Genomic DNA, 15,127 nt, shown 5'->3' with positions numbered 1-15,127 from the left:
GAGCGCTTGCGTCGTCAAGGTTGCCCTCTTTCATCCTTTTGATTGTTTCTTGGCGGTTGACAACATTAACGGCACATCTAGGTTGCCTATACACTACTGTAGTTTCTGGTACTTTACACAAAAACACTTTCATAGAGCAAAGACTTGATTGTCCGTTAAGCGGCCCAAAGAATTAATGGATAGATGGGACTTCAAAAAATAATAACATTGTCGTAACATAAGCATTAAGTGAATGGCTAGATTGACCTATACAAACAATTAAATTATCAAATCAAAACGTAATCATGTTGACATTGCCACAAATTACACAAAATAATCTAACTCTACAGTACAGATGGTACCAGTTAAGATCAACTAGATGTGAAATAAACCTTAATCGGGGAGATGCATATGTCAGTAAAAGCCTCAGTAATATGGCAACTTCTAGAGTCTAACAAGCACAAATAGTATCATTTAGAAAAGAGGATGAATGCCACTTAGGTGTTGACAAAAATGATTTAATAGACTGTAAGCAAAGTCCTTGGCATTTCAAATGCTTCCCCATCTCTGTAAACCTAAAACAAACGTCATCCTTGCAAGAGTCCATTATTGTGGTCAAAGTTCAAATGCCCGATTAACTTTTTTCAGAAACATATCAGCACAGCATCCAAAAAGGAAAAACAACATTCCAAAGGTGATATGTCAGCTATGCTATTTTAGACTACTCAGCTATGAATTGAGGCACTCTGTCCTACAGCAAAATAGTCAATTTATAGACCACTTACTGCATATTGTCCTGTCCTAACTCCCTTATCAATTCACACATCAACTGATTATACTGTTTATTGTTTTGGCATGGATTGTTAGGTAACATTATTGAAATTTCTCAGTAGTAATCTGTAGAGGTGGTCCATAACACTAATAAGGATGCAAGCTGTGAATTCTGAATCATACCGATGTCCAAATAAGGAAGTCAGGATGTTTGGATGAAAATTTACTGTACAAAATTCACATTCAGAGAATGTCGATGGCTTGATGTCGCTTTCCATAATCCACAGCTCGCTCTCCCTGCAAGTCTCGGTCGTCATCATCTGGAACAAAAGGCAAAAAGAAATTAGAAGTGTTCGAAGATAGAAAAAAAGTTCATGTCAAATCAGTCAGCATGACAACAATTAACTCATTTTCTCCCAAAAACGTATAGCCGGTAAATACGTGTCCCAACGATGCATTTATACGTTTTTTTTATGTGTGTTTTTTAAGCCAGAGCATACAGAAGACTTTGATGCAGCCTCTGAACTGAAGAGAACGGTTGAAGCAATGGTAGTTATTACAAAAAACGGCCAGCAGGTGGCAGCAGAGTATAAGAGATCAACCAGGACCATGTTGCAAAAAACTCTTCCCCACCGTTTTAAACAGATTCGTGAAAAATTATGAAACTTAGCTTTATTCTAATGCTAATTGCTGCAAAATGGAAACAGATAGAAATGAAGAAGAGACTTTATTCCTAGTCTTGGTAGGTTCCATGTTTTTAAAGCAATAGAACACAATATTCTGTGGGTCTTTCAAAATCTGTCAAAATCCAGTAAAACAGTTGGGGGAGCAAATGGAGGTTGCTTCAGTGAAAATGGCTGGGAGTGAATGTGTTAATCAGAATCAGAGGCAATGGCTCAAATTGTGTTGCGTCCAAACAAAACCGATAACTACCAAGGCTAAATATGACACCAAAAAATGAGAATGGGTGTGAATTTCAGCGTTTCAAAGAAAACATACATGTTATCAAACACAAGTGAGCTATTTTTGTCTAGATGTGGGTCAGCTCAGACAGGTATGATAGCTAAGAATGAAGCACAGGCAGGAGATGGCGAGTGAATCACATTCACCAAACCCCGAGTTCCTTGGTCTGGTTTCCTCAAAAGAGAAAATGTTTAGATCATTCTTTTTACTCATTCATAACTGCATGTGTTGCAGTTCTCCTTTGGGCCCAGAAACCCAATGCTATGCACGTCTGTTTGATGATGGATTCAAGGACCAAACTCATGGCAATGTGAGCTACTCTAATCACAAACCGTTGGGGAGGGAATGCGAGAGGGAGGGTTGGCAGCAGAAGAGGAGTGGAGTGAGGGGGCAAGTAAGGAATGGTGAATACACATCTGGACAAGCAGTCCAGTCCCCCTGCCTGGCTCACCTTGAACGTCTTCCTCCCCACCATCACCATCCTCTTCCTCATTGTAGGCCAGCTCGGCCTGCTTGTCGGCTTCATACTCACCCACATTGCCATCGTCCCCATTGTAGTCCGCTAGCTTAGAGCCATGTTGCGGATCTACTGGGGACTCGATCTCGTCAAAGAACCGGCCTGCAGGAGGCAGAGAAGGGGGCCTCATCAGGAGGGGAGAGAAATGAAGGGACAGAAGGAGTGGTTGAAATACTGCATAGTAAATGCTTAAGAGTTCAGGGATGAAGCGGAAAGAGGAGGAAAATGGATGCATAGTGGCTGATGGAAGAAGCGTTATTGAGCTTTATGGTGACTTTTTTGGGGCGGGGGGGCTTGAGACCTGCTTTTGTTCAATGCAGCCCAACGTTTGCACTATACTGAAGCAAATACTACGTTTGTTTACTTGACTTTTGTGTTTCATTTATACTGCGGAGACCGGTATGGTGAAATGAACGTGCAGAATTAACTTTGACAAGCTTTAATTAAAGTATATATAATAAGGATGCACGATAATATTGATGGTCAATAATCGACCAATTTAATGTCATACAGATAAACCAGATAATAAAGAAATCCCCCAATAATAATCGACATGCCACGTTGGTCCATCTGTTGTGGTTGTGGCTCAAGTTGTGCCCAATTCCTCAACCCCTCCCCTATGGTAGTGTCGCATATTTGTGACATCATAATGCGCGCGACCTTATGTTCACAGAAGATGCATCATGGCAGTCGCCACTGTGGGCTTTCTTTACTGTCCTGTTACGGAAAATAACCAATACGTATTAACATAAGTTTATACTGTATTGTGGACATCTGTATTTTCTTTAACAATGGGTTTTTCACTTGTACATAAAGCAATAGCGAAGTGACCTTGACTGATAAGCCTGCTCGGAACAGACTGCTTGCTTTCCCGTCTAGCTGACCCTTCCTTACTTCCTTATTATAGGACTCAAAAGTATATTTGTATTCAAGTTAATTTTGCAAACAATTATTGGTAATCGGCACTTTCTAAATTATTAGTTGTACAAATGTAAGTAAAACTGTACTGTATCTTGTTCTACTTGCAATACATTGTGGTGCATGAAAAATAATGCAGAGGCTTTAACTGGGCTTTATTACAGGTGCTAAATATTAAGAATATGTGATCATGTATGAAATGTTATTTTGGATATTGGGGTATAACCACGACGGCACGGTGGTTGACTGGTTAGTGCGTCCGCCTCCCAGTGTAGAGGGTGTGAGATCGGGTCCGGGCTTTGGCCTTCCTGGGTGGAGTTTGCATGTTCTCCACGTACTTGCGTGGGTTTTCTCCGAGTACTCCGGTTTCCTCCCACGTTCCAAAGACATGCATGGCAGGTTAATTAAAAACTCTAAATTGTCCCTAGGTGTGATTGTGAGTGTGAATGGTTGTTTGTTTCTGTGTGCCCTGGATTGGCTGGCAACCAGTTTGGGGTGTACCCCGCCTACTGCCCTAAGGCAGCTGGGATAGGCTCCAGCACCTCTGTGACGCTTGTGAGGAATGAGCTGTCATGAAAATGGATGGATGGATATAAACATGTCATGGGACAGTATTTTTTCCCAGCTAAAACAGCAGTACGTTCAAGCCATAAACTACCCTTATTAGCTGTCTGAACATACCATGTGCGAGTAAGGGCAAAACAGGCAATATTTGTAGCTACTATATTTGTGCCGATTTGCTGCCTACCAAAACAGAATTTTCTGGTGGATCTTGGGGAAACTGTATCAAATATAAAAAGATGGATGCAGAAGAATGGTGGGGGGAAATGACGATTGGAGGTGAATACAGGGTTTTAAGCAGGATAGTGACATTTAAGGCAGGCAGAAGGAAAATACTATTAGAAAACGGGAGAGGAGGAAACTGGTTGCAGAGCAGAAGCCAGGCAGTCGGAAAGGATCTTCTGGGAAGTGCCATGTGTCCCCTGAAAGGGTGAAAAGTCTGGGCGCGCAGGACTAATGATCTTCACTTGGACTTTGAATCCATCATGATGATGGATAATGAAAATGTGTCCTTTCTTTTTTAAATGTATATCCTACTCCATAATATGCAACCAAATTGTTAATAGCCCAAAGGTTCTAAGCTTGAGTAGATGGCTTCAAGTCAACCTTAAACACTTCTTGACAATAATGTTATATGTGACCTCACTAGTCTAAACATGACATTCTGATTGATTAATATTACATTTGTGGAATATGAGTTATGAAGCAAAATCCAGCCATTTTTGTCCATCTCAAGGTTCGGCCATTTTGCCACTTGCTGTCGACAGAAGATGACATTAATGTTGCTCACGCAACAGCTCACCTGTTTTCTGAAGCTGAGCCGTGTTTGGTTGTCACCGACCAATCGCCCGTTGTTAGCGGAGACCTGAACAACATTGATGTCATCTACAGTTGACAGTCAAAGTGGCAAAATGGCCGCCCCGAGACGGACAAAAATGGCTGTATTTTGCTTCATAACTTATATTCCACAAATGTAATATTAATCAGAATGCCATGTTTAGACTAGTGAGGTCGCATATAACATACTACTGTCAAGATTATTATTTTTTGGTTGACTTCCCCTTTAATGTCATAATTAAACAAATGATTTATTAATGTATCCAGCAGAAAAACTGACAATCTGAATATTTGATCAGGACTGAGGAGCCTGAAAGTGTCCAGAAAAATCTGTCAACATTGTCTTGTACGCACAAGTCATGTACTGTACTAGTATTAGGTAGAGTACAATAGTATACTATTTGCACACCTGACAGACATTAGGGCGGCAACAGAGCACAAGTCTAACAATAATAGCTGTGCCACCATTCAATAATCATGTTGCACTTCCAAGGTTATCATATAGCATCCATTTCTAAACCAATTATTTAAAAACACACCTTTGGCCATACTCACTTTGATGATGTTGGGGTGCTCCTGCTGGGACTTGGTCTTTGCGGTGTGGTTGGATGGGTTTGGGTACCTGGGCAGGATTGGCAGGCAATGGAATCCCCTTCAAGTGTTCACCTGCGCCTTTGACATCTGGAGCTGACAAGAAAAAAAAAATCATGTTTGTCCTGATTGCGAACACGTGTACATGATGGATCCCCCCCCCCCCAATGATTGAAATCATCGTCAATAGAATGGTTGGAGTGAAGATTTTACCTCGAAGTTGTCTTTGCTGTTCACCCAGTTCATCTGCTTTGATGTCCGACTTGTTGTCTTCTTCAAATACTATTGGTTTGTCTGCTAAATTGATGACACCTGGGGCGGCAATCACAGCTGCCTGGCCTTCGCCCCTGTCCTGCTGGAGCCGGGGTTGGTCGAGAGATAAGCCCTGTACCCCTGGGCCATCAGCTGCCCCAACACCTGGTCCAGCACCAGCGCCCACAAGCACATCAGGGGCTTCATTCCGCTTCAGTGTGATGGCTGGCTTCTTCAATTCTGTTAAAAAATGGAGAGGAAAAGTGAGAAATGACATCTATGAATTCAATATGGTAGATTTTAGATAAAATAGATACAATTTGACGTGCATAACCACACTGTGAGAGCCACTTTGTATTACCACTTATCCATTCAGGACTCCTTAAACTCTATGCTGTATTTTTATTAAAAAAAAAAAAAAGAATATCTCCACATATCAACCAATATATCAACCAACTAGTGAATTACTTACCAAATTGCACTTCATCAAGTTTTCCCACTTCACTGTCTTCAATACCAGGCATGCCAGCATCACTGCCTGGTTTACCCATTATATCTGTCAGAGAATAAGGAATAAATTCAGATTATGTAAATCCAGAAAAATAAATTGGATATTTGGGACAATATAATCAAGCCAGAAACAGGTCATAATTCCACGTTAAAGATCAAACAAACCCCTTTTAACAAATAGGTGTGTTGTTTTGCTTTGAAAACGTTATGGTGAAATGCATTCTATAGCACACAAAGGAGTCATATAGAATATCAGGCAAAACATTTGGACACATGTTCCCGTGACAAAGAACAGTGTACATAGTGTTGTATACAGTATTTTCAAAGTCCTGACTGATGCTAAACATTACTTTAGTTACTGTAGGCTACTGTTGATTTTACAGTTTATGAGCTTCAGCAGTGCTGCTCAATTTTTTTTTTTACAGCAATGAAGCAGAAAATATTTTGGAAAAATATTGTTTTTATAATTGGGGTCAGCCTCATGTCACTCGCTTCGGCTAGCCTGATCGCCGCTAGCCTTAATAGATTCTTACCAGCAGCATTGGAACCACAGAATGAATAACAAGGGCAGCGATGATGAGCGACGCTTCACCAAACACCAAATTATTAAGTCCAACAATACGCAGACAGCAACTGTGTACTCATGAGAACTTTATTCATCAGTTTTAGGACAACACGCATGGTGAGTTAATATTTTTAATTATTTGCTTTTATATGATTCTATGCTTGTCTGTCAAAATATGTCGTCACATGAAAAACTGTCAGTGGCGCTAACAAGTTTGTGAACAGCTGCCTTCATTTAAAAAAATGTGCATTGCTCAAATGTCAGTGCTAAATAAATATTTTAATAATTGTGTAATTTATTCTTTTGTGCATTTGAAATGCCTTAGTTTTAATGAAGTTAGTAAACAGTCATAAGCATTATAAAGATGCTAAATATAAAATGATCACTTAAACTCAACATACTATATAATGGCTATACAGTATAGGGCCAGTACTGCCTTCTGACAGGGCCAACTTGTTGGACCCTGGTGTTTACCAAAAGAAACTGATAGGACCAATCAATGTCCTTTGAAGAGACAAGAGGCAGCTGGAGTTTAGATTAAAAACAAGAAGTGACTACAAGCTTATTAATAAACAATGAACACCACCCCTGAAAAAAATGCACATTGATGATGTGATAGCAATTTTTCAGTATTTTTTTTCCATTAAGAGAGGTGCTAACAACAGTTCCACAATACTATCATAGCGCAGACAGAGCACATTTTTGCCTGACAGCTTGTTGACTGGGGTGCGAGCGAGCATGCTTACTATGCATCAGAGTTCAGCATAATTTTTTGCATTAAAAACATCTGCAATTTTCCAATTTAAGTACATGGAAATTAATCCTCAGTACCTTTTAAGTCTGAATTGTCACGCCGGTGAGTTGCCACTGTACGGCGCTCTTCAGCCAAAGCGTCCTCGGCATGTCTTCCAGCCACTCCACCCTTTTGGCTGTCAATTGCATTCTAAAATGTTTCCAGAAGGCAGACAAATTTGCACATCATTAATTGAACACACAAGTTAAATAAATAATAAAAATACAACAAAAATCACATTGCATTTTGAAATATACAGTAAATGTACTTGTCAGTAGACAAGATTGATTGGGATATGGTGTTATAAATTTAAATATGTTGTATTAAACCATATAATATACACGTCCCAATGAACGGTTCGGTTCGTTGAATCAATACATATTAACCAAGTATGATTTTTTTTTAATTACGCGCCAAAAATCTTCCCAAGCGGGGCTATTGCCACGGCCAAACTGGATATTATGATGATGATGATAATCTTTATTAGTATAGCGACTTTAAAAACAAGTGTTTACAAAAATTCCAGACCATAAAATGCAAAATACAACAACCATAGAAACAAAATAGACATACATGCATACATACTAACATGTATAGGTGAAAAAGAGGGAAAACCCAAGGCAATACAGGAATCCCACAATCCAACTGAGAGCAGGAAGGGGTTCAGTCAAAAACTATTTAAATACGTTTTGAACCTTCAATTCATATTTTCAAAATTCTGCTGTTGAAACATTGGCTAGATTAATAGAACCTTTGTCATGGCCTGAAGGGGTCAGTGTCATTTTTACAGACACAAAACAACTTTGAGGAGGATGGTGGGAACATTGCCACACACAAAACAAAACTACAAATGTGCAGTCTGCTTTACGGCATACGTCACGTCTCCCCTATCCCCATTTGTTCCAAAGGGGAAGTCGAAAAAATATCAAATGCCTTTTCACCACGTTTTTAACCAAAGTAATCCTTGGAATCGTATTATTTTGTAATTTAAAAAAAATGTTTTTAGGTTAATTTTGTCTCATGTTTCAAACGCTTTAGTTCACTATGAATTAAGAACAGACCACAAAATGGTATAAGAGCAAATACTAACTTGTCTTAGTTTCAAAGCTTCCGCTTCTAGAGTCTTCTTTGATTCTTCATAATCAATTTTCAACTGTGCAATCTGACGTCCACACTGCAAACTAGGGAATACACATTAAATACAGACACGTGTCAAAGATTGTACATGACTGTCTAGAAATAATGAATACAACCTAAAACAGATTAGGGTGGGTTATATATGAGAAAGCTGCATCGTAAATTGAAATGTGCAATTAACGGAGTCGGGGTATGATAGTGGTGCCATTGGAGCAATCTGAACAATGCAGCAAGCCATCATTGCTTTTCGGTCTCAAAATGTACACAAATGGTTTGGAGGATTCATATATATTAATTTTAGATCATGTTAAGGTCAAACAGTGAAGAAAACTGCAATGAAGTTTATAAGAAACACAAAGCAGAAGTCATGACCATACCTTTCATATTCCAGCTTTCTCTCCAAGGTGGTTCTATTCTTTTTAACCTCTCTTAGCTGATCTTCCTGTTTCATAAATTCTTGCTTCAAATCACTCAGTTGCTCTATCCAAACACAGACAAATACAATACATTGTATTTATTAATTCATTGCATCGAGGTCAGGGGTGCTCAAATTCGGTCCTCGAGAGCCCCTATCATGCCTGTTTTCCATGTTTCCCTCCTGCAGCACAGCTGAATCTAATGATCAGCTAATCAGCAAGCTTTGCAGAAGCCTGATAACGATCCTGATCATGAATCAGGTGTGTTAGTGGAGAGAAACATGGAAAACAGGCTGGATAGGGGCTCTCGTGGACTGAACTCGAGCACCCCTGATCTAGGTAATAGGGATGGTTCGATCTGATCCAGGCCAAAATGACTGATGATGATGGTATTGGATTGATTTTATTAGAACCAGTCTGACCTGTTCCATAAAATGTCCTCATATAAGAGTGTTTAACATGCAGTTCAACATCAGAAATTGCATGCAAGACAAGATAGACAATAAATTGCATTGCACTCTGTTCGCCCTTGCTGTTCTGTTTCTGTTTTGGTGCAGCAAATCTAGTATACAGGCTAGATTTGTATTGCCCTAATTGTGTCTTAAGAAGCCATCCAATTTACATGAGTTTTAACAGTTGAGATGCTGTTATTTTATGGTAATTTAGAAAATTATTGATTGTAGTTTTGCAATGTCATTGAAGTATAATGTGAATTTTCTGTTTATAAACTGGGATTACTTTGAGTGATATTGTTAATGCACAAATTTGCCCTTTTATTTTATTTCAAACATGTGAATGGTGCCACTGGGTCTTCTGTGTTTAAAGTGAATGAGCAAATTTTAAAAAAAATAAAGCCACACAATTTAAACATGACTTCAGCGTGTTTTGTTTCTTTCTTTAGAGGACCACAATAGTTGTTGATTTTTAGATGTCAGTATCAAGCACATTGCATAGACATATTGACTTTTAGAGTAAAAAATAATCCAATCTGTACAGACTCAGTATCGGCCGATGCTTAAGGATGCAGCATTGGTATTGGTGTTGGGGGGAAAAAAGTGGTACTGAGCCATCCCTAATAGTACCTGGTATCCGGCATAAGCAGGTTATTTAAGTCCTCTGTTCAGTTAAGTTTGATTGTGCCATTTTTTCTAGTCTTACCTTTGAGCCTTTGGATTTCTGTCATTTGGGCTGAGAGATCACCCTGCATCTTAACCTAGACAACACAGAACAAAACGTTTACAAAAGGTCAAAAGGCTGGTTTGTGGCTATGCACAATGTAAATTTAATAAATAAAAACTGTTGATTATATAAAAAAGGAACATAATCGGTTGCTTGTTGTAAAACAGAATGGATGAAGTACAAGCACTGTTTATCTGAATACATTACGATTCCATTAAATTTTCAGTAAGATACTTAAATTTAAATATTCAATAGCTTGCAGCCCTTACATTCAACCTCCCCGTTATATTGTTGTATTTTTATCATTGCTTTGGGTGCCTGAGATTAAACTGCAAAAATATGGCTGCTCAAATTTAAGTTGCTTTGCTCCTCAAACAATGTGATTAGGAAAACTGCTCCTTCATAAAAAAGAGAAATTATTTCGAGTAATGCTTGCAATTCAATAATGCTTGATTACTTTTTGAGTTTGGGCATGTACTGTAGGGACTATCTCAGAGTGAGGTCCGTGAAGTGAGTGACGCACAGGAGTGCAGGCAGATGAATTTACATTCAAAATGTATGCATATCCATGTGAAACAACCAAGAAGAAAGAATACAAATAAGTGCCCTCCCACTAATACGTTAACTGAATGTCTTTACGTTCAGAGGCTACTGGGAGTTATGAGACAGCAAAAGGATTACTTTTAATGCTATAACCACTTTTTTTTGGTCACATAATCTAACATCCGAGTATTGACAATTCCGAACATCTGGGCATTTCTGCTATTTCCACAATGCAACGTCTCATTTCCACGGCTACTGTATTGCTTTTGCCTGTGACTCTCATACAAACCAAGCATATTGTTATAGTCAAAACAGTGTTTCACATTTTCAAATCAAAACAATACTCACAAATCAAATTACAACGATCCAAAGTCCAATGGTTTACAATGAGCAGTGTTGTTACACCGAGGAAAAATGTTGCATTCGAGGAAAGTGGGAAATCAGAATAATCCCAATAGGATGGCGTCAATTTCTACCTCAAAGCGTTGGATGTTCACGTGACGACATGATTTGGAATAACTGTGTTAACCAGAATATATATTTTTTTAATCTGAATCAGCCATTTTTGGTTGTTTACATTTGCTTTGAACGCTTTGAGGGCAAAACTGGGACACTCCAAGTGGGATAAATCAGACTTCAAACCCTCCTCAAATGCAACTTCAGACCGTCATTTAGATTTGTTCTGTAATTTCAGAATTGTCAATTTCCAGAGCGGCAATCAAAGTCGCTGTACATTACTCTTTCGTCATTTACCTCCGTAGGCTATTGAATCGCTAGTACAACATGCTTTACTGAAGTATAGCTTCAGAATACGCAACAGCAAACAAGGCGGCGCTTGGCGCTCGCTTCCAATAGTGAGCAATAATGTGTCAGCTGATTAAACACGCCACAACATTTACTCATGGTAAATACTAAAGAACACACAACTGTACATTATGGAACACATAAAGGGGAACAATTCATGTCATAAAGCGGAACGCTGTCTATACATCACCAGTTATTATGACAACACAAAACTGTACTTCTGTTGCCAAACCAAGCGGCGAGCATGAGGCAGGCCAGCCCCTCATAACAAACTGATTTTAATAGGGCTCTAAAAGGAGGGTAAAATTATAAGATCTTGTTGCAGACATTTTAGGACACATGGCTAATGTTATTAATTGGTGTACATTTTGCATAACTTTTAATCCATAAAGTACACCTCGCCACAATAAAGCCAAATTTGTTACAGTAGCTGTGAAATAAATATGACCAAATATTATCAGAGAAAAAAATACTCATGAGACTTTGTAAGGTATGTGGACCTGAAATAACTAAGCTCATAGCTCAGTGAAAGGTGCCCAACCTTTAACAAACTTGTAGTTACTACACCAACAAGGAAGTTCATGCCTTTGTTTGTCCATCCACCTGTTGGTAGTGTAGGTGTGTGAGTGGAAAATTGTTTTATGAGCTTGTTGTCTTAAGTACATTTGTGATGTACTGTCAAAAACAATGGTACAGGATGAGTAATGTACTCCATAAGGCTATCGTTTGACATTAAACAACTGTATTTTCCAGAGTAAATGTATACTCACAAATATTCAAGCATACAAAAGTAGTGTGATGCATGTGTGATGAGCTTATTCTACATCACGCATGCTCCATTAAGCCCAGACAATCAGTACAAAGTTGCCATTAGATGCATTTTGTGGTTTTACACTTGGGTAGGACAAAACTGACAAACAACAACTGTAAACCTACAGTTGGGCCTTCTGTACATTTGGAGATTTTGGACAAGGGCAATACCAATGATAAATCATCACGGCTAAATAATAACTTTGGTATAGTAGTGGTGAATCAGTAGTTGCACACGGCTGCCAGAGACTCCATACCTTTTCGTCGGTGCACTTTTTGACGAGCGCGTCTCGAGCCTGCAGCTTGCCCTCCATGACGCTGTAGTCTCCATCCTTCTTGTCCAGCTGCTTCTTGTGCGTGTCCACCTGCGCTATGAGCTCAGAGTTGCGCTTCTCCAGTCGGCTCCTCGCCGCGTCCGTGCGCTTCACCCGCGACTGCACCTCCACCAACTCATCCAGTAAGCGACCGTGCTTGCTGGATACGGTCCAGTAGTTGAACGCCAGTATGGCGATGATCGCCATGAGGAAGATGAGGATGAAGGACGGGAGGCGGCCTCCTCGTCGGTTTGCACCAAAGCCGATCATATCCGAACATTAATTTAAACTGTCACTTCAGCTTTTAACCTTGTGTATCACAGCGAGTATTCCCCCTTTGTGAGATTCATCAGTGTACGTGACATGCCGTGTCGTGTGTATGCGGCAACTGCTCAGAAACACAAACAGCACACGCAAGTCCTTAACGGTTACGACTTGTCACATCTCTCACCGTCTTCTTTCCGCATACTGGGCATTTTCCCTCAAGTCCGCCCAATGTCAGCCCAAGAAGGACGTGGCCTAGCCCAGCTGGCAGAGTGCAACGCTGCACAGCAGACGAGACGTGGAAGTGGATCACCGCACGGCTCCGTGGCAGAGGCGCGAGAACACAAAATGATACTGCTAACTCGAGCTCTATGCGCACGGTTAGTTCTTTCCAGCCAGATTCACGTAAACTCCCCGTCGCTCGAACCGTTTTATTTCAGGGGTTTGATGTCACAATTTAACAGGAGTGTCGATTACCTTCGATTGCGAATAACGTTAGCGTCCAAAGCACTACTGCAGTCCGACTCCAGACAGCCCTTCATTAGCTACAAACAATGAGTTGAAATGCGAACACAATCGGAGACTATTCACGGCAACGTTTAACGCTAAATAAATGTTTTACACGAGCCAATACCAACAGTTGAAACCTAGCAAACCTTCAGAAAACGAACATTGATTCACAGGGCTGTCTTCCGACGTCTGATTCTGTCGTGAGTCGAGTTGGAGTGAATACAACGCTCTGTTCCAGCCTAAGCGGATATTACTTTCAGAATAAAAGCGATAATTTGTGCTTTGTGTGGTGTGTTACGTGGCACGGGGAACGGGGTGTGTGTTGTTTGCGTTGAGCGGTTGGGAGTTTTCTTCACGTCCGTCATGAATGTAAACAAACAAAGATATAAAGCAAGCAAGGATATGAAGCAAGTTAGTTCACATGAGTTGTGACCAAAGCCGCCCCCCCCCCCAGAAATTAAAGGCAAAACACTTGATTCTTCCATGGTGACCATTAAAACAACGCGTATTTGTTATTTGAGAAACAAATACAGTACACTTCAAAGATAAAAGTTGCCAAGTTTGATTAGGATAATTTATCAATAAAATGAGTTAAAACAAAAAAGGGCAAAAATAAGAAATCAAAAAATTTTAGTCGCATGGCCATTTCTGGGTTAATTACCATTAAAGTGTTCAATACCACTTTTTTTTTCAGACCAACGCCAGTACTAGTACTCAACTCTTGAGTAGTCACCGATACCAAGCACCAATTAAAGTAGCACTTTTGATACATCCATCCATTATCTGAAGTTCAGAACCACTTATCCACAAGCGGATCATTGGCAGCCTATCTGGGATATATCTTCCAAAAAACAATGACTGAAAATTTTAAACAAAGACCAAATCCATTATTTCCATTATTTCCATCCATCAAATTAATCGATAGTATTCACATGATGTCATGTGACCCACATTGTGTGCCATTCACGGGTGCAGGGAATGTCGAATGTGAACGAACAAAGGAGCGTCCGGAGAAGAAGCACAAGGATACACAAGGATAATTCAAAAAGATTTCCCACCAAGTCTTTTCTGATCATTTTGTTTAAGGTTTAAGGCAGGGGTATGCAAGTTCGGTCCTAGAGAGCCGCAGTCCTGCATGTTTTTGTTCTCTCCTTCCTCGAACACAGCTGAGAGGCTCCTGTAGAACGTAATTATGAGCTGATGATTTGAAACACCTGGGTTCGAGGCAGGACACCGAAAACATGCAGGACTGCGGCTCTCTAGGACCGAACTTGCCTACCCCTGGTTTAAGGGGTGAACACTCCAGTTTCTAGGGGTTGATGGGCTGATTGGCAAACGCGCCCCATTTGCGTGTACGTTGTGGATTAGACACTCCCAGATTACTTCATTTATACCAGTTAGCGCCGCGCAGAAGCCACGCAGGGTTCGGCCCTCAGTGTTGAATCATCCATTCATCCATTTTCTTAACCGCTTGTCCTCACAAGAGTCGGTGGTTATGATATGTTTTGAATGAACCCCTGCCCGGTCCTTTTATCTGTAATGCTTGTGATATTATACAAACAGTAACGACCAGAAGATTGCATATTCTTAGTTGAACGATTAACTGGATGCCAGAACGATTGCATAAACAGCTGTGGGGCCTTTTTCTCTTAATAATGCGGAAGAAGGTATAATCTGTCCACAATGGTTCCTACTTTTATACTGTGTTGCCTGCCCCCACCCACACGGGGGCGGCTCAGCCTGGCACATGTGAAAATGTGTGACCTGATAGTCTTAACTGGTTTCAACTAACAAGTATTCCAGAGTGCAGATAGATAGGAAGACACCGAGCCAGGACAGGTCACAGCGACACAACGGCCTTGCTCATGTCACCTATCTGATCATTAAAAGGCC

The 15,127-nt window shown here is 40.2% G+C and overlaps 1 protein-coding gene across 2 annotated transcripts; it reads right to left on the bottom strand.

The window, feature by feature from the left end:
- Positions 1-476: 476 nt before the first annotated feature.
- Positions 477-13,487, bottom strand: golm2 (golgi membrane protein 2). 2 transcript variants are annotated; one of them, XM_086070854.1, is made up of 10 exons: positions 12,404-13,487; positions 9,969-10,023; positions 8,772-8,874; positions 8,348-8,438; positions 7,296-7,407; positions 5,862-5,945; positions 5,351-5,629; positions 5,102-5,233; positions 2,165-2,332; positions 477-1,070 (listed from the first exon to the last, which is right to left on the bottom strand). In XM_086070854.1, the coding sequence occupies exons 1-10, from the start codon at positions 12,728-12,730 to the stop codon at positions 994-996; spliced, it is 1,428 nt and encodes a 475-aa protein (XP_085926980.1). In that variant the 5' UTR covers positions 12,731-13,487; the 3' UTR covers positions 477-993. The 2 variants fall into 2 exon arrangements, with proteins under 2 accessions (XP_085926980.1, XP_085926981.1); XM_086070855.1 differs by lacking the exon at positions 2,165-2,332 and having other exon boundaries at positions 12,404-13,485.
- Between the last annotated feature and the right edge of the window lie 1,640 nt (positions 13,488-15,127).

Source organism: Leptonotus elevatus, chromosome 3 (assembly GCF_054856555.1).
Source record: "Leptonotus elevatus isolate MCC_2025b chromosome 3, RoL_Lele_1.0, whole genome shotgun sequence".
NCBI classification, from domain to species: domain Eukaryota; kingdom Metazoa; phylum Chordata; class Actinopteri; order Syngnathiformes; family Syngnathidae; genus Leptonotus; species Leptonotus elevatus.
This window is presented reverse-complemented; position numbering and strand designations above follow the sequence as displayed.

Coding starts and splice junctions, on each gene's coding strand:
- golm2 (XM_086070854.1), bottom strand. CDS start 12,730: ATGATCGGCTTTGGTGCAAACCGACGAGGAGGCCGCCTCCCGTCCTTC. Junction 5,234..5,350: donor ACAGCAAAGACAACTTCGAG/GTAAAATCTTCA, acceptor TTTTCTTGTCAG/CTCCAGATGTCAAAGGCGCA. Junction 1,071..2,164: donor TGGGGAGGAAGACGTTCAAG/GTGAGCCAGGCA, acceptor CTTTTGTTCCAG/ATGATGACGACCGAGACTTG.